The sequence below is a fragment of the Trachurus trachurus genome (assembly GCF_905171665.1).
Source record: "Trachurus trachurus genome assembly, chromosome: 2".
Classification (NCBI taxonomy): Eukaryota; Metazoa; Chordata; class Actinopteri; order Carangiformes; family Carangidae; genus Trachurus; species Trachurus trachurus.
This window is the reverse complement of record NC_139914.1, coordinates 7,198,026-7,216,801: the sequence shown is the minus strand read 5'-3', so window position 1 is coordinate 7,216,801 and position 18,776 is coordinate 7,198,026. Positions and strand designations below refer to the sequence as shown.

General features: G+C 44.1%; 2 protein-coding genes across 2 annotated transcripts in view; both read right to left on the bottom strand.

Annotated features, from left to right (window-relative positions):
• Positions 1-8,833, bottom strand: part of appa (amyloid beta (A4) precursor protein a) — a 32,854-nt gene extending 24,021 nt beyond the window's left edge. The window contains exon 1 of the mRNA XM_083985687.1: positions 8,625-8,833. Coding sequence (XP_083841813.1) covers positions 8,625-8,684 — 60 coding nt within the window. The 5' untranslated portion in view covers positions 8,685-8,833. The remainder of the gene's footprint in view (positions 1-8,624) is intronic.
• Positions 8,834-9,957: 1,124 nt separating this feature from the next.
• Positions 9,958-15,805, bottom strand: cyyr1 (cysteine/tyrosine-rich 1; the record flags this gene model as incomplete). Its single annotated transcript, XM_083987832.1, has 4 exons — positions 9,958-10,091; positions 11,629-11,789; positions 12,865-12,964; positions 15,730-15,805. The coding sequence occupies 4 exons, from the start codon at positions 15,803-15,805 to the stop codon at positions 9,958-9,960; spliced, it is 471 nt and encodes a 156-aa protein (XP_083843958.1).
• Between the last annotated feature and the right edge of the window lie 2,971 nt (positions 15,806-18,776).

Below are 18,776 nucleotides of genomic sequence, written 5' to 3'. Positions count from 1 at the left end.
GCGCGTGCGTGTGTGTGTGTGAGTACAGGTCTGTCTGTGTGCCTCACGTGTAAAGATGAATCCAAGGCAACGGGCGACTCATTCAGTCCCGGCACGTTAAACTAGCTCTGACCTCACTGGATAAGCAGATGGGAATCAAGTCTGCGGTGGACGGCCAGCATACACAGATGGAGCTGTGTGCACGCACACACACACAGATCACACCACTGACCAATGCAAATCTGTTAACAATCTCACCCGATAATATGTTAACTCATTGAGTGCCAGCCCTTTTATAAAATGGTCAGTGCCATGTGCCAGCGTTTCGGGGCATTTTGAGTAATATTTTAAGACCAAGAGAATATTTTGTATTATGACTCTGAAAACACAAAATAGCTCAAAGGAAAGAGGAGACTCTCTATTTAACTAGGGAAAAACTATTTGTTTGTACCTTGTTCCATTCTTAATTTATCTTAAGTTGAATAGAGCCTGGTTGCACCAAAAAGACCACTTTTTTTCTAGAAAGCTGAGAAAAATGCATTTTTGTGAAAGAGAGTCTCTCAAGAAAAACAGTGATTTATCCGTTTTAATTTTGGCTTCAAAAACATGTAAGACATCTGAAAATTTCATTTCACATGTTTTTTCATTGTACAAAAAAAAAAAAAAACTAAAATACAACAAGTAGGAGTCCTACTATGCAGAGTGATGCCTGCTCTCCTACTCCTCCTGCAGTTGCTGCCCGCTCACCCTCTCCTCTCCTCCCCCCTCCCCCTCTCTGCCCCTCCCCTCTCCTACTTCTCCTCCTGCTGCTGCTTCGCCTCGTCTCTGAAGGAGGGAGGGAGACGTCATGGCGTCTTCAGCCTCTCTGCTGGACGCGGCCGCGGCAGCGACGCACCGCGCTGATCTCTCGGTTCGTCGTCACGACGTCGGTTTACAGCAGCTGGTGAAACTGACTCCGCGATCCGCTTTCGCTTCGGCATTTCGGTGCTGATCATCTAGATGAGTTTACCTTTCCTGCCTCCTCCGATCACTTCATGCTGGAGCTATGCTAATAGCATCCGTGGCTAAGCTTTCCTCCAGCTCCACGTTACACTTGTTCCAGGCTCTGCCCGTCGTTTTCCTCTAGAAATAGAAACTTTTCCCAACTTTTTTATCTCTGTACCGATCGCACTCGTCTTCTCCTTCCTCTTCACTTCTTGCTCTGATCTACAGTCTTCTTCGTTCTCCACATCCCAGAAGCCCCAAAATTACTCACAGTGTGCGCAACAGCGCCCCCATTTACCAGCCGCAGAAAACTGCATTTGACGTATATATACGTCAATGGCACTCAAGCGTTGGATTTTGATTGACGTATATATACGTCAATGGCACTCAATGAGTTAATAGGCTGTTTTTGCCTAAGATGCATTACTCTCCTCTTGTTGTAAAGATCGTTAAATGTGGAGGGGAACAGTGCTCAGTCGTCATTTCTATTTCTTTTCTACACAAATATCCATTAAACCCCAGCATTAACGACTGTGTCAGTTTGCATCAGATTTTCTCAGTGGGCCATGTCACAAAAACAAAAAAACACACAAAAAAACAACATAACTCAGTTTTACTGGCGCCTTCTCCGGTGACAGACTGACTGGATGCATTTAAATCAACAACAGACATAAGTTGCAGCATCTGCAGCAGCAGCAACTATATCCTCCTGGCCCAGCAGGGTCTCATCACAACATGGGTTTCACCATTTGTCATCTGTATTGTGCACACAAACAAACAAAAAAACACAACATGCCAATATTTTCATAATGTGTTGACTGGAATTAATGTCACAGCAGGAAAAATAAATTTAAGTGCACCCTGAGACAATGCCAGATTTGATTCACATTATGTGTGTACAAACTAGAACCACAATGATTTGATGGCGTATTGAGAGCTGAGGTCATCCTTCATCAGTGTTACTAGGAGTCGTTTGTGAACCAGGGCCCTGGGGCCGATGGGCGCGCATATCTGGAATCATCATTAGTGATCACGAGCACCGCCTCCACACATGCCCGGCAGGTAAACACTCACTATTTCCCCTGAGGAAAACAATCACCAATGAAAATGTATTATCTTCAAACCTGTTTTCTTCATTCAGCATTAATCTAATTATACGTTAAATGACTAAACATGAGCATAATTAAACTCATACAGGATAATTACAATTTATTTCAGCTTAGGAAGATGAGAAATTTCAATTTTACAAATCCCATATGGAAATGTAAGTGACTCAGATCCATGCAAAGCATACTGTCACTTCAAACATGAGGGGTTTCCTACACAATGCTTCACAGTCTCAAACACACACACACACACACACGCTTGGCTTGGATCTGCATCACTTCTGTCGAACAAACATAGGAAGTCTGTTTGTATCATGGAGACCAAGCAGGAAATAGATCCAGAAATAGCAGCGCGACATCCGTCCACTTTTCTGATACAGTTCCCCATCTCTCACGTCTCTCATTTGCAACCACTGTGACCACCTTCCACACACATACACACACAGAAGGGGTGGGGGGGGACTTGGCATTTAAAACAAGTGTTGCAATTTCACACTTGGACTCCAAGAGAGCTTGTCATCTACAACGGATGGCGTGGCTCCTGATTATAAGGAGTACTAGTTCCCCAAACCCTCTGAACTGTAGATCCCAGGCTGAGAGCACACCATACATCAGTGACATGCTCTATGGATGACACAGCCTGTCAGTGGGGAAAAAAGAAAAGAAGAAACTATTCCAGTGGAAAAGGGTACAGAGAGAAATGAGAGAGAGGGGGAGAAATGAGTGAGAAGAACGACATAAATAACACACAGTGACCTAATTATAGTGCAAGTACCAGGCACCTGGGGAAGACTCCACTGCTATGGCAACCCTGAACACCCAGGACGGTGAGTGGAGACATGGCAAGAGCGATGTGAGAGGACGGTAGGGGGGGATGACATCATCTCTGTGAGTGTGGAGATGTAACCTCCGAAAACAAGGACCCTCGTGGGTCTTTTTGTGTCGACATTGTATCGAGTTGCTGGAACAAAACAGCTTCATTGTTACGGATAAACTTTCCCAGGAAGATTCCCCAAATCTTTACAGATAATGAGTTGATACATATACAATGATGTATACGGTATGCCGTTTCTTAATATGCATTTTATGGATGTGTGCGCTAATGGAAAAATATGCTGCGCTGAAAGGTTGAAAATATGAAAATGATGGAAACTAGTGGAGGAAAATTGAGCAGAGTCAAGTTCCACTGTGGTTCAACAAAGTATTTCTGTGGTTTAATTCAAGCACATGTTAGATTTAGAGAGCTGAGTGACTATTTAATCCAATAACGGCCTTTAAAAATATATAGTTGAAGTCAAAGATAGATATAATAGACTTTTAATGTGTATCTGTCTGTCCAGATGTTTTTATTGGCAGCCGACAGGCAGACAGGAAACATTACAGAGGCAAGTGGGAGTCATACAAAACAATGGTCTGAAATTTGCATCTGGACAATGAGAGAGATGCATTTTCTGACCCAGTTTGCTGCGTGTTATTTTGGGATGAAAATACCATTTTCACCGTAAGTATCAACAGACTGAATGTGTGGATCAGTGCACAGGACAGAGGATAAATGTCAAACCTCTCTCTGGCACAAAGGTGGAGCATCCCCCCTCCCCTCCCTTCCCTTCCCCCTCTCTCTCTTTAAGACTAGAGCTTAGAGGTGAGCTGGTGTTTCCTTGGTTCATTACACAAACAAACAGAGAACACACAAGCCTCCGCTGCGCCGTTACACGGTCTGAGTCATGACCCGAGATGTTATAACTCGTTTTTATAAAACGCTGATGAACATCTGTTAGTCATATGGGTGTGGAATTCCCATCCATCAAACACTGATAATCAATGAGCTTAAAACGTGACTGATTGTATTGGCCTTCCGCAAGATTATCAGAGTATTGATCAACAGAAGGTCAGTCACACACACACACATAAGCGTATCCAAGACACCGACACTTGGCTTGGCGTTAGCAGCACTGCAGCAATGATGCCTTCCTTAAGCGATGAGCAGGGAGATGCTTCCAGATGGAGGCTTTGTGCAGCCTCCTCACTGATGGAGTGAGAGCTGGATGCACCCTGCAACGCCGCCATTGCTGCCGCTGCTGAGTAATTGCGCAGGTCAGGGCGACTTGTTTTGCGCTTTATTATTCAGATTGTGTATCAACATCTGCTTAGTCAGCAACGGTGGAATGAAGAGCGCGTCTTCTTTGTGGCGCACTGCTGATATTTACCGATGGAAATAACAGTCCGATGGTGATGAATGGTGCCGGCTGGTGGGAGAGTTGCTCTCATATGAGAAGTGGGAGGGAGGATGGGGGGGAGTAAAGCTGGCGATGTGTACAAGTTTGACCTATGAGAGCTAATTATGAGAGGAAGAGGTGAAGGAGGAGTCTCGTTAATGGGTGTTAATATGTCCTACACAAGATGTATAATTTTCATTGATGAGAAAGTGCCAGATTTTAACACAACCCAACAGACATAACACCCATTTAAAGGGATTTTCCTTGCAACATCTGTCTGGCACTGTATCCCTTTACGACAGTCAGTCAATGGGGTTCAGGACTGGATCCTGATCCCAGGTCATCTGGCGATCATCGATACTGTTAAAAAAAGACATGGCCATTGACCAGCATGTCAGACTTTAGCCTGTACTGCTTACAGTAGAGTATTATCGATAATCTCCATTTCCATGAAGCTAAGAGATGCTTGTTGGATGGGACCAAACCTTCTGGTGTTTATCAGCAGAGTTTCATTCAGAGGTCGCACTGCACAAAGCAGGCATTTGAGCTACGTCCTGGTCTGTTACCGCTGAAATCAGCCCCGCCAAATTCCTACCATGCCTCTAAAAAGGGGGGATGCTGCAGTTTTAGAAGGAAAAACACAAAGAAGACATAAGAGAGAGACGCAAATACGAGAAACGGTGAGACTGTAAGCGCAGGAGCGGCTGATTTACGCCGCTAACAAGGAAACCCGTGTGTCACCTCGAGCGTCGTTAGGGTGAGACAGAGCAGCGACGGACATAGGCGGCTCCAAAAGACAGCAAGCACAGCAGCGTCCTCCCATTTCCAGGCACCGTGACAATAGAAACAACAGTATCAAAAGGTCAGGAATTCTTTTCTCCAGGACAGACAGAGTGGAGGGGGCGCGCTGCGGTCGCGGTGGTGTTGTTGTTGACACAACCAAGACGGACAATGCGCGCTGTTTGGACAAGGAGATTTTTACAGCCAACTCTTTGCACCACTGGTTGGATGTGAAGAATTAGAAGCAGAAAAGGGGAGCGAGAGAAAAAACAAAGTGAGAGTGCTGGGGAGAGAGAGAGAGGAGGTTTCATTATGAAGAGGATGTTCAGTCCTGAATCATGACAACATTCACTATGAAACAAAGCAAGGACACTTGTTCTCACTAGGACAGAGACTATTTCCATTATCTCAGAGTTTGGCAATTATTTTGTCTATAAGGACAACTTAAAATGTCTCAATTCAACCAACAAATGGTTCAAAATCCACATGTGCACATTGGGAACTAGGCACGGGACGAAGAAACCAGAAAATATTCACATTCGAGAAGCCAGACCCACTGAACTTTTGTCCCTTTTTTCCTTAAAATGATTACCTAAATGTGACAATAGCAGATCAATGAATTATTCACTGATGTTAGCCTCAGCTGACCTGAATACAGCACAGCCATATAACAGGCTGAATTTTGATGAAGAGTTTTCTCAACTGCAAACTCACTCCACTTTTTGTTGTTGCTTTTTTCCCCCCCTCTGTCACGGCTTGAGCACAAAGTTCACTCTTTCTCCAAAGGCCTGTCAACAGCCATTCTTTGAAATCCCAACCTCAAATACAAGTACAGGTAATGCAGGTGAAAGTGGACACGATACAAAGTGAACTAAGGAAGTGGAGAGCAATCGGAGATGTTATTGGTGTCTGAGGAATTCTCCTTCAGCGAATTGAAACTGCAGCGTGAGCAGCAGAGAAGGTGCCAGAGAGAGAGAAACGCTGGCGGTGCCAACAGCCATAATGGCATTAAGGCTCGCTAATAAGGGGAGAGGGCTAGTCCGCCCCAGGCTGAAAGACTGCAGTATGCACACAAACAGACTGCCTGCACCCATCCAAGAGCCATTTCCCAAGGATTTACAAATACACAAAGGCTGGCATCCAACTCCCACGCTGCACACCACAGCCTGCGTGTACAGGGCGGGCCCGTCAGGAAAAAGCAGCTTCCTCGAGCTGTGTGTTTAGAAGTGTGTGTTTGCATGGGGCACTAATGAAGACTATTAACAAGCCCTAACAAGATCAAAAACTTGCCAGCGTCTCGTTTTCAAGTCTGATTTAATCTCGCTGGCATTATTCCTCAAAATTTTAAGCTACTTCTTCTATCTTCTATCACATTTCATCACTTCTGCCTTTGATGTTGATAAATGTAAATACCGGGCTCAAAGGGTAAAGATTGTCTCAAGCAATGTAAGCAACGGATTATGAACAAAGCCGACGGTTTGCTTGATGAAGAGCCCAAACTATTCATCCCAAGTGCACTGATTATAGGCTACGTGCAGGAAACCAAGGAGGTCAGCAGCAGCAGCAGCATTTCACCTGATTCATTTCAGGGCTGAGACATCCAAACCAATTGGATTGAATGGAGCCTAACGGCCATTGTTTGGCATGATTGATCTATTTCAATAACACCTTTAAAGGCCATAAAGGCTCCAACTGGAGATCCCAAAGCTGCAGCTGCTCCTCAGCCACAATTGCAGGTCCTATGTGAAACAATGCGTGGCTACTGGTGGTCACAGGAATGTGTAATTTATCTCCCAACAAGGCCACACTGTAAATAATATCCACCCTAAGTTAAGAGGTGCACCAGTACATCAAGTGATAACCAGTTAACAAAAGAGGTGAAACTTCCCCTTTTTGAGGGAAATCCCCCTTGAGTCAAACGATGCCTGAGTTGTTTGGGGAATTTACTTCATATACATTTTAGTACCTAGCCTAAAAAAAAAAAAGGAGAAGTGACGCTTCACTGGATTATCCAAATGAAATCATTACACAAGTGAAAATGATGACACGACATTTCAATATATCTTGGAAACGCCTGGATTTTGATTCAATAAATGCAAACTCTCACATTTTAGATGCATATTACTTCAAGATCAAGTAAATGACATGTTAAAAATAGATATTTTTTGCAGTGTGTTTTCACAAAGCGGTGTTCTTTGGTGAAGAAGACGCCTGAAAAATGGATGAGGAGTCATTCTGTGAAACTACGCCCAGTGTAGTGGCATTGTCATGGATGCCTTATGTTGTTAATATGGCTATTATCACACCAGGCTTCACAATAGATACGAAACGAGTGTGGAAAAAGCAGCAGTGATGATCAAAGCTCCTGTTGGCTTCCCAGTTTCCCGACCCTCGATAAATGCTGCAGTGCACCGCCGCCATCTTACTTCTCTATTCTCTACCATCCGACTGAAATATGTGGGAGAGCGTTAATGTTAGTTTTTGCCCGTATGTAAAGGTGATATTCACGACTTCGTTTATGTCATTTAAAACCCAGAATCTGGCTTCAAGTATTCGTTACGACACGGAAATACGCCTTATTGACTTATTATCATTCCCAAAACACGCCCACCCCCATAATATTAGCCCTGGGGATATGGAAAATGTAATAATACGCCTATAATCTTCTTACTCTAATGACTTTAACCACATTTGATTTACACAAATGGACAGTAAATAACCATTCCATAACGGCAACATTGGGTAACAACGCACAGTATTTCTGAGGGAAAATCATTTTGTTGACAAACCTAACTTGTAACTTGTAATGTTTTAAATAATAGAAAAGCAAGTTGCTTCTCGTTTTGACACAAAAGAAAAAGGGGAACATGACGGGCGCAGGATTTATAAATCAAGGGTGTCGGACATTCAGTCTATTGTTAATCGGTGTTAATAAATCAGTTACCACAGGCTTAACAGGAGACTTTGCCCGAGAAGAGACATTATGGAGTACAACGAAACGGGGGTTTCAAAACGAATATGTGTTGTTTATCCATATTTTATGCTTTATGCTATTTATTACAAAAAACACAACGTCACAAACTAACAAAATATATCGCACTGGTGTCGAGATATTGTCGAAAACAGTGCGCATTCCTTGATTTTTTGGAAACGTCCAAGTGCTAACAATCACTGCCAAGTTAGCTTCGTTCTTCAATAGCATTTCCGGCCGAGACCTTCAATATAAAACGATTAGTAACACGACTTGCATTTTTTCGCTCAAGTATCCCTAATGCGTCGTCAGAATATACCAACATAGTAATACATTTGCTGCTTTGTTTGAATTGGTAACTTAAAATGATATATTTCAATTTGCTTAACAATGAATTAAGTCCCCTTTCACCCCTCTAACATGTTCCGAGCTTTAATTTTGAAGGGACAGGTGCTCCTCTTCCGACTCGGTGGTTGCTAACGGTAGCTAGCTTGTCTCGGCTGGGCTGACTACACAATATGGTGGAAAATACTACAAATTCTCTCACACACACATTATACACACACAAAAAAATGTTTTTTTCCTTACCTCAGCAGCCAGAGCCGAAGCCGCCACAGCCAGCAGCAGTAAAGCTACTCGGTCCCCCATGTCGTTTCGCTGACACGACGCTCCTACACAAAAGCAGCGTTTCGCCGATTCTCCGCCGTGAGACGTTTGCTGTCGGGTGAGAAACTGAGAGCGTTGAGCAGCGCCGGTGACTCCCGTTGTCTGATGGTGAGTGATACCGAGGCTGCACAGCTGCTCAGCGCCGGGATCACCTGACCACAGCCGAGTGGGATTAACACACACACACTCAATATCCCTCCCTCTCTCTCTCTCTCACACACACACACACACGCAGTTTAATCATCACAAATAAAACACAAATTGTCGTTTTAAGTTGTCCTTTTTAAAAAAAGAAAAAAGGGAGTCACGTTTTAATAACATTTTTAATTTACAACACCACCATTGAAACAGTAAGATTCATTAAAAAAAAAAAAAAAAATCATTTACCTGACTCATGATTAATACAGTTCAACCTCTTCCATCATTCATAGTCATCATCCATTACATGAATCACACATACACACATACAGAGCACAGTTGGTGAGGTTAAATCCACTTCTCAGTCACAAATGATTCAAATTTACAGTTTTCACAAAAGAATCTCACAAAAGGCAAAAGATTTAAATATTTTTCCTTTTCATAAGAGAAGTCATTTTGGTTCAGCTGAACATAATGCGACCCCCCCCCCCCCCCCACTCACATTGTTTCAAGTAAGGCAATAAACCCACTGCTTTCAAGTTGTCCATGTCATTCAGGTCAGTATTATTATGCATTATATTCAAGTCTCTGTATCTACACATGACAGCTCCTGACCCGACTTGTTTAAAAACGGCTTTAATCATCATCATTCACAGGCATACATCAGGTTTTTAATAACTACATTGTCTCCTGGACAGGCTTGTCTCCTGCGAGTTTCCTCTTCCACGCTGACAAAAGTAGTCCTCACCTTCATCAAAGCCGTACGCTGCCTTTGATGTGCACAGGCGGGAACGGATAAGGATATTGGTTATTAGTGGGGGGAAAAGTACCAGCCACAGGCTAGCACGGCTGCTTACAGTTATCAGGGCGTGCACATGTTGTGGCCCTTGACGGGCATCCTGACCCACAGCTTGTTAAATTATTATTTCTTCCCCCATCCCACACTTTAGTCCGGACTCCTGCTGAACAAAATTGCACTGGGCCTCATGTTGAATTGTCTTTCATCCAAATATGCAACACCATGGCTCATTATCAGAGGCCTGAGGTGGAGAGCCGTCTTCAGGTGTGAGAAACCAGGCCATGACAGTTTCCTTTGGATGAACTGTGCAGCAGAGATTCACTTGCGGGTGCAGCCGGGGTACGGAGGAGGAGGGGAGTAGTTGTCAGGCCGGGGCTGAGTTGGGGTGTAAGGTGGGGGGCGCAGAGAGGGAGGGTACATCTCGTAGTCATAGGTGTACGGAGGTGGAGGACCTGAGGGGAAGAGACAGAAAACATTAGGGTTTAAATCCTCTATTTGCTCCTGAAAGCTCACATTGTTTGAGTGTTTAAAGGTGAATGAGGCCTTTTAAACTCAGGATACCTGCCCTCATTTCATAACAGTTTGATGGGATGGTTGCACCCTCTAGTGGAGGAACTAAGGAACTGCAACCATAAGAGGGAGCGACTTGAAAACAGAAGGTCAAAAAATGTTGCCCCAGGGAGGGAGTAGTTTTTGGACCACAATGCATCACTTCAACCTGGGGGATACTTTTTATTATCATTATATGATATTATTTACGGAAAAAAATGCAGTCAATATGGAAGAGGAAATCAATGATGTTGGTCAAATTAAACCTCACATTTCTATCACTATATGATGAATAATTCGCCATCTTACAAGTGAGAGGAGAGACTTTGTTTCAGGGTGATCACTGCTGATGTTAAGTTGTTCAAACTTGTGGTAGTGAGAAAGGGAAAATGGCACAACAGCATTTCAACATCCAAGTGTTAAAATACAAAATAATTCATATCGCTATAGCTACATAATTCATGCCGCATTGCTTTGTATGTTTATGAAACGTGATCAGAGCTGCAGGTCAGAGCGAAGAGTGGCGGTCCAGTGTTGCATGAAGGCGATACACTGAGGAGAATGAAACGTGATGAATAAATGATGAGACCCAGCAAGAAAAAAAAAAGAAAAACAGCAGCGTTCCCGGAGCTGCAGAGAGTTTACATGCTACCGACTATGACGTGCAGACAAAGTACCTGCGAGGAAAACAAAACATGGTCGCACCGTTAGCTGCCGGCTCGCCCTCGAGTGGGAACAGGATGTAACAGATGTGAGACAGAGAGTGGAGGACATGCCTGACGTAGGAATTACAAAAGCAGCGATATGATATGTGAATGTCAGAAAGGCTGGTTATGTCAGAACAGCGCTCTCATGGCTCAATGGAGATAATGTGAAGCCTTTACATGCTGAAGAACAATCAGCTCTCTGGTGGCGTCATGAACTATGGTCAACCCTGTGACACCATACACCCATTATTATTATTCTTTTTTTTTTTTTTTTACATCTCTTTTATTCATTTCTGACAGCCTGAGGGCAGGAGATACGATTACACTCCAGCACAGTGTGTAATGTTTCACTCTGTGTGACGTGTCACCATAAACCCACTAGTAAAAATGTCTGTCAGTTAATTGTCTTATTATTTTCTGAATGAATCAAGTTATACATCTTCAGAAATCAGAAAATAGTCCATCGTAGTTTCCTAAAATACAAATGTAATCCAAAAACAACACAATATTCTTCTGTATAAGCCACCAAACGTACGGCTTTAGATGGTTTATCTGTCTTCTACTGTAGTTATCAAAATAAGACTTAGTCGCCAATGAGGACAGGGATTAAGTTTGACTGTTCAGTAAACAGATGTGAATGCGAACACGGGCTATGTAGTGATAGCAATGTTTATGGCTCATGTATAATCCTTTAAAAGTGTGTTTTGGTGTGTGTGTGTTCCTGAAGACCCACCTGGATATCCCTGGGTCACAGTGTTGATGTAGGAGGTGCTGAACACGCCGACCCGCGCGCCACGCCCGTTCTTCATGCACATGCACACGCACAGAAACAAGGCCGCCACCGCCCCCATCAGAAACACCACGCCGAAAACGATGCCGGAGATGGCAGTGCCCCTGAAACACACACACACACACACACACACACACACATTGTGAGCCACCACCCGGCCAAGTGTGAGGGGAGGCAGCTGTCTCAGACAAGACACGCTACCGATACGTGGACTTGGACTGCAGCGTCTGATGTAACTCGGCTGTGTGATGTATGTGCAGAGGAGTCTGTGAACTGGCACTGTAAAATAGAGAAACAGGCATCATTAACAGGTTTGTTACGTCTTCAGCGTTAGTCAGCGGGCCACATTCACGCCTCGCCGCTTTCAGGAGCAGCAAACCGACTCCATCCAACTCGATTCAAGATGTTCCCTTAAATACACAAGTGTAAATACACCAATTCAGCAACAAACAGACACAGATCGTTAACGTATCGCTGAGACCCGGCTTTTCTGAAAGGAAACGCCTGACGCCTGGGAGCCATGTGAAAGTGTTAAAGCAGCTGTGCTGAATCATCTGAGGGGGAGGTCAAAAGGTCAGATCTTCAGAAGGCTCCTCTGGCACATCCAGAGACAGCTGGTATGTCAGTTAGTTAGTAAGTCCTCCTCTCTCACTTGAAGCTCACGCACCAAACCTATAGATCAACTCCACTGAAATACATGAGAACAAACGCTCTTCCTCATCAGTCTCTTAAATTTCATTGAGATCAGCAAAAAAGGAAAAGAGCAGAGTGGCTGTGTAGAGTCATGTGAGGCAGTTTTTGATGTTTCTGTATTTGATTCAGAGCAGAGAGGGGAAAAACTGGTCTGGTTTTGAGGCTTTTTACCCACCAAGGTTGCTGATGTGTGGGCAGCCACACCGCAACCTTGAATCATCCGTTTCATCTTCATGAAAGAGCCTGACAACCAGATTTGTCAATGGTAATGGTACCTCTACTACTTGGGGATGGAAATGTAAATGCTATGCTTCATCCATCCCCTTCTAACTGTACTGTTACTGTATTGATTTATTGTTTGTTATGTCTGGTTGTTCTTGTTCTGTTAACAGTTTTGTCGAATTGTGTCTATTATGGTCTGGTTTGAAATAAACTAAACTAAACATCTGAACGTCAAAATTGCCAAAAAAGTGTGCGACAACTTACGAGAGGACATCCCCGACGTAGGCGTAGTAGGAGCAGCAGAACGGCGGCGATCCGTCGCAGCAGTACTCTATGCAGCCTTCACACTGGGCCTCAGCGCCACCTGCAACACACACACACACACACACTCCTGAGAATCTGTCGTGCAGGAAGTCACCAGCGTTTTCACAATCACAGGGTTATATGATACACTTCATGTTGATGCCAAATAAGAAAAGAAACCATTACGTCAGGTCCTGTTATGCGAGGACCCTTTTAAACCCCCCCCCACCACCTCTGGATGAACAAACAACTTGAACGCTATAATGAAATCTTTCATGAACAAACCTCAAAGCACACAACTTCAACCAGCGGCATCTATTTATGACTTCAAAGAGTTTCAAAGCATCAAGACAGTTGATTTATTATGACCTCAGAGAAGCAGAGAGGCACTTTTCAAGAAAAAAAAGAAGCTATCAGTACCTGTGGCGCAATTGGGGGGGAAATAAAATAAAAGATGTCTGATGTATGCACACAGGGACATTGGATTTGGTTTCGAATAAACCCAGCCACCCCCTGCTGGCCTGTATAACCAAATCTAAGAGTTTTTAAATATCTGTCAGATCAGTACACAAATTACAGCCGAAGGGAGATTTAAATAAGCTTTCCATTTCTTCTTTCAAGTACAGCTTTGGAGTAAGTTTCCCCCTGCAACACAAATGTTTAAATTACACTTTGATTGTTTTCTCAACCTCTAAAGATCTTTCTGATCTCATTGTATATAGAATATATAGGACAAAGATCACATGGCAACAAGGAGCCGTTGCCATGTGATTGCTATGCGGCATCTCACTGCGTTAATAGTCGACATGCATGATTTATTTTTCCACGTCCGGGGCTGACTGAGGCAGCGAGTCAGCCCACATGGGCCACCAGCTGAATCAAACACTGTAGGCAGCGAACTGGCTGAGTCCAACAGACGACTGCATGACACAGCCTGGAAAATTAGCACGTTGTTACCTAAGATGAGATAGATAACGAGTCCGGGACACGTTTCGTCACCTTGTTCTTTTTCAACTTTGATGACACAGATGAGTGTGGTGGTTCTGGTGGATTCGTTCTGTCGGGCGACGTGTCGATTATCTATTATGGGACATGGAAGGAACTCGGCCCATTGATCGACCTCAGAGCTCAGGAGCAAATGAGCAGCTTTTTGTCTTGGATCAATGACACACACACACACACACACACACACACAGCACTGCAATGTTTTGATTTCACCTAAAACCAGTTTGTCTGAGTCAATCTGCAGAATCTTTTGAAAGTAGGTCAATCGTTTGAGTTATTTTCCAATCAGAAGTGACAAATATTCAGTGGTTACAACTTCTCTCATGTGAATCTGCTGCTTTCCTTCATGTAAAATAAAGAAAATCAATACTCTTGTTTTTTTTTTTTTTTACTGTTTTTCACACTGGTTTTTCTTCCAGCTTTGAGAAAATAAATCTATGATCAAAATGATTTCTAGCTGCAGAACTAATGAAGAAGACAAAAACAGATGTTTGCAAACTGTGGGCATGGGGATTTGAATAGCATGGGAAGAGATTTGCATTATGGGACATGGAGGATCCAGACTAGAAGTAAGGATACACCAGCCTCGGTCTATGTGAGTGGCAATTATTAAAAGTAGATGGAGCGACTTTAAAACTGAGTGAAATCTGGAGCCACAGTGATCCGGCTGTTGAATTAATTACTTTCTGAGTGGGAGGTCATTGGAGTGGGCAGCAGTGTGACTGTCATGCTGTTTGTGAGGGGTCAGATCAGGATAAATAACATTTGCCACTCGTACACCGGTGCTGGCAGTTGCAGGATCTGCTCTGCTCTGTGTGTTTGTGCGATGGATGTGATTCACTCTCAGCCCAAATCTCCACATTCAAAAGCATTGTACACACAGCTGTGTCTCTCTGTGTACTCGTCTCAACCTGCTGCCATGACACGAGCCTCCACCTCCACCTCCGCCACAGACCCTGCGAGTTTCGTGCGTCTTCTCCTGCCGTCACCTGGAAGGTTGAAGTCTTTCACAATACCACACACTTCAAATGAAGGACGCTGCTGCAAAGAAAACAAGCCGTGTGTGCACATGTGTGTGTGTCTGCACATGTGTGTGTGTGTCTTTGCTAAGGATCTGCTTTCTCTCAGCAATCACTCACACTCAAAATGATGTGTGCCTGGAGGCATTTGGCCACATTTCCAGACACTGGTAGGTAGAAAACTATAGGAAAGAGAAGAGAGCGGAGCGCTGACTTCAGGAAACAGAGGAGAAAACACTTTTTTTTCTTCTAAAATGAGATAAATAGAAATGAAAACATGTTTTTTGTGATATGCTTTAGGCTACACATGGAGGTCACAGGCAACCCTCCCTTTTTTAATGTAACACTACCTCCCAGCTTAAAAGGCAGTTATTAACATGTAAATGGCCATAGGGAGGTCCCATCAGCAGACCTCTGCTGTGCTCTGACTGGGTGGTCCTCAGAGGTCCTGGCTCCTGTCTCTCCACAGCCTGGGAGACAATGGCAGTATGTCCTTCACCCCCCCCACCCCTACCCACCCCCTCACACACATACACCCAACACCACCAACTAATAACCCCCCACCCCCCTCCTCCTCCTCCTCCTCCCCCCCCCTCTCCCTCTCTCTCTCTGCAGCACCGTAGCTCAGACTTGACTCGTGAAAAGTTTCCAGCAGTTTTTACATCCTGTCTGTCACTCATTGTTTCCCAGCGCTGTGATATCCGACAGCCTCTACATTCATTACAAACACAACTAAGAGGCATTAAAGTCTAATTAAAGGTGTGTTAAAAAAAAACAACAACCATAAAACCACTAGACTCACCGGTGAATAAACAGAGCAGCAGCGAGTTCCTCAGCCACCTCCATCTCCCAGCCTGCGTCCTCCTCCGCCTCTCCATGACCCCTCTCTCTCTCTCTCACACCGCTTGCGCCCACTTTCCGCCTTGTTTTTCCGCCTCGACCGGGTGACAGGAGCTCGGAGAAAGCGTGTGTAATGTGTATCCCTCCGCGGTCACCTATGGGGCTCCTCGTGGAGCATTGTTGTTGTGTCCCACTCCCCGACAGCCAGCAGCAGCAGCAGCAGCAGCAGCGGGCTCCTACGTCCTGACTTCGGGGTTAGTTGTTCCCCCTCCTCCGGGCTGACGCTCCGTTTGTTCCTCCGCCTCCTCCACGTGTGGACGACGGGCAGCGTCTTTCACTGCTGCCTCTCTCTCTCTCTCTAGCTACTTCTCTTTCTTCCGTCCTGTATCCACACCTCCGACTGACGGGCTGCTGGAGCTCTTTATTGCGCTGCCCTCCCCCGCTGCCCCCCCTCTGCTCACCCTCCCTCACCCTGTTCAGTTCACACTCTCAGAGAGAGAGAATAAAAATGAAATTTCAAAATAAGACTCTTAATTAGGCCTCTTTACTCTTCACAAGTAGCCTAACTATAACTATCATGATTTTCATTTAGTCCTGTTTTTTTTCTCTTAATTTTGTTTTTATTTTTAATTTCACTTTATTTAGGTAGGCTAGCCTATTCTGGATAGCCTATATAAAGAGGCTCATTGTAAGTATGAAGAGTATTCTTGAATCTTGACACACCTAATAAATTAAGTCCTACTTCATGTCGTTGAAGCTTTTATTTTGAAGGCTCAATTATCTCTTTTCCGATCTCATTCTTCTTGTTTAGGTTATTAAACCTTCACCTTTAGGCCCACATCGGAGTGCGCATGGGTTTTGTACTGTAGGCTATGTGCGTGCATGTGCTCACGCTCGTCCCCGTGAATATCAGGTCAGATAATAGACCTCCACCCACGCCCACGGCAGGCACAGTCCCCTGCTTCACACGCCGCCCGTCACATCACGACTTCTCCGGAGATGAAAGCGGATTGGGGCCGTAATGACCCACGGCCGGCTCAGCACGGTGCTTCACACCTGTGTGACAACACCACGACACTCCGGAGCTATTTTCAGACACCAAAACAACACGAAGGGGCCCAGACTGAGCTCGATCCATCTGTTTATCTGTATTTCTGTCTATCTGTCTGGTTGGATTTTTGAAAATGTCACAGATAACCTGCAAACTCTATCCCATTAACGCTGCTGTTGCACAAATATACCACATGGAAATCTCCCAAAAAACCACATCAGACACACACTCTTTGTAGTTTTGAATATACAAATAAATAAATATAAACCCCTCTTATCTGTTGTGGTGAGGAGGGTGCAGGGGGAGCAGCTCTGCAGAAGACCATACCCAGCTCTAAATGGGGCAGAGAGGGCCAGGGCAGGAGGAGGGTGGGGAGGGGGCAGCTTGGATATTAAAGCAGTTGCAACCTACTCATTGCACAGTTGGTTAATATGTGATTTAATATGGGTCTTAGACAATACCTTGAGGTCATGATTCTCTACCAGATGAAGGAGAAAGACTAGACGAGTGGAGGGCAGAATGTCTTCATCCAGCAACATGTACTTTATTAACACAAAGTATGTCCTGGTGCCAAGAAGGGGTTAGAGGATGACCACGACCCCCCCCAACTCACGCACACTTCCCTCTGTGCTGGGAAGACTTTGGATCAAGAACGCCACTTGTACTAACCTGAACTGATTTAACTAACAGTCATAAAATTCATCATTAAAAAGCTTTTCCAATGACCTGAATCTGACCTAATGAAGTCATTTTTGCAAACATTTAGCCTATATTTTCAGAAGTCAGAAGGATTTTCAATTTGTGCATCGTCTTTCTTCCTCTGATCCGACATGAGTGCTTTTTCTTTCTCTGGAAGTTTGAAAACTTGGTTCAAATTTGCCATAAGTCAAACAAACCTATACGGGCAACCAAGGGTGGCAAAAGGAGGAAGATAATTTAGCTCTCGGAAATGCCACCCACATTGAGCAGCAATGATTCATAATGTCTTCCAGATGCTTCTTTTAAGCTGTAATGATGTGACGCTGAGACATGAAAAAACAACCAGGTTAAAAGAAAAAAACAAAAAAAAACAAGTTGTTGCATTTCACCTGGACATTTTCATGTTGACATTTCCCTCCCCTAGTTTGAGTTGTTTCTTGTCAATTGTCAAGTCCGAGAAAAAAAAAGAAAAAAAAAGCATGAAGTATGCATCCCCTCCTGTCCCAGTTGTTTGGGCTTACAGAGTCTAGTGGCACATTATGTTATTACACAGATTACAGAGATGGCCAATTTTCTTCCTAACCATCTATAATTACAGGATAATGATTTCCTTTGTGCTGTATGGGAGCCGACAAGCCAGGGGATCATCTTCCTTAGGGCAAAACAGGAAGTGCCACACAGAACTCGAGTGCTAAGGTACTTTCTGGTCCGAGCTCTGCTGCACAAAGTTCAAGGGAGATGCCTGGCTGCAATATGAAACTAAATACACCTCCAGTTCTACTTCAAATGGCTGCTTGCTTGCTTGATGAATTAAAATAGTGTATTGATTACAGTTGATTGACAGCTCTAGTGTTGTTCAGTTGTGTGGATGATGCATGCATGTACTCTAGTGCTGAGCTCACATTCTGTTGCGTTCGCTCATATATAAATATGAAGAGGAGCTCATGTCATATGGGAATAGAATAACAGTGTTACTAATCCAGCAGTGACTCACCAGTGAACAAACAAAAGGATTGTGCTAAGGCAATTTATATTTTTATATTTCTTCCCTTTGTAGTGCATCTTTTCTCATCCAAGTGCACATGATAAACCTCACAGAAACATATTGTAGCTGTTTTAAAAGGCTCAAGCTATTGGATTAATGATGTTCAACGCACAATAGAACATGCCCTAAAGACTTTAAAAGATTGATCACCCAGGCAGCCAGCAATTTTTTTGGCTCCAGAGCCAAAGGGCCTCTGAGAAGGTCGTCAGGGTCA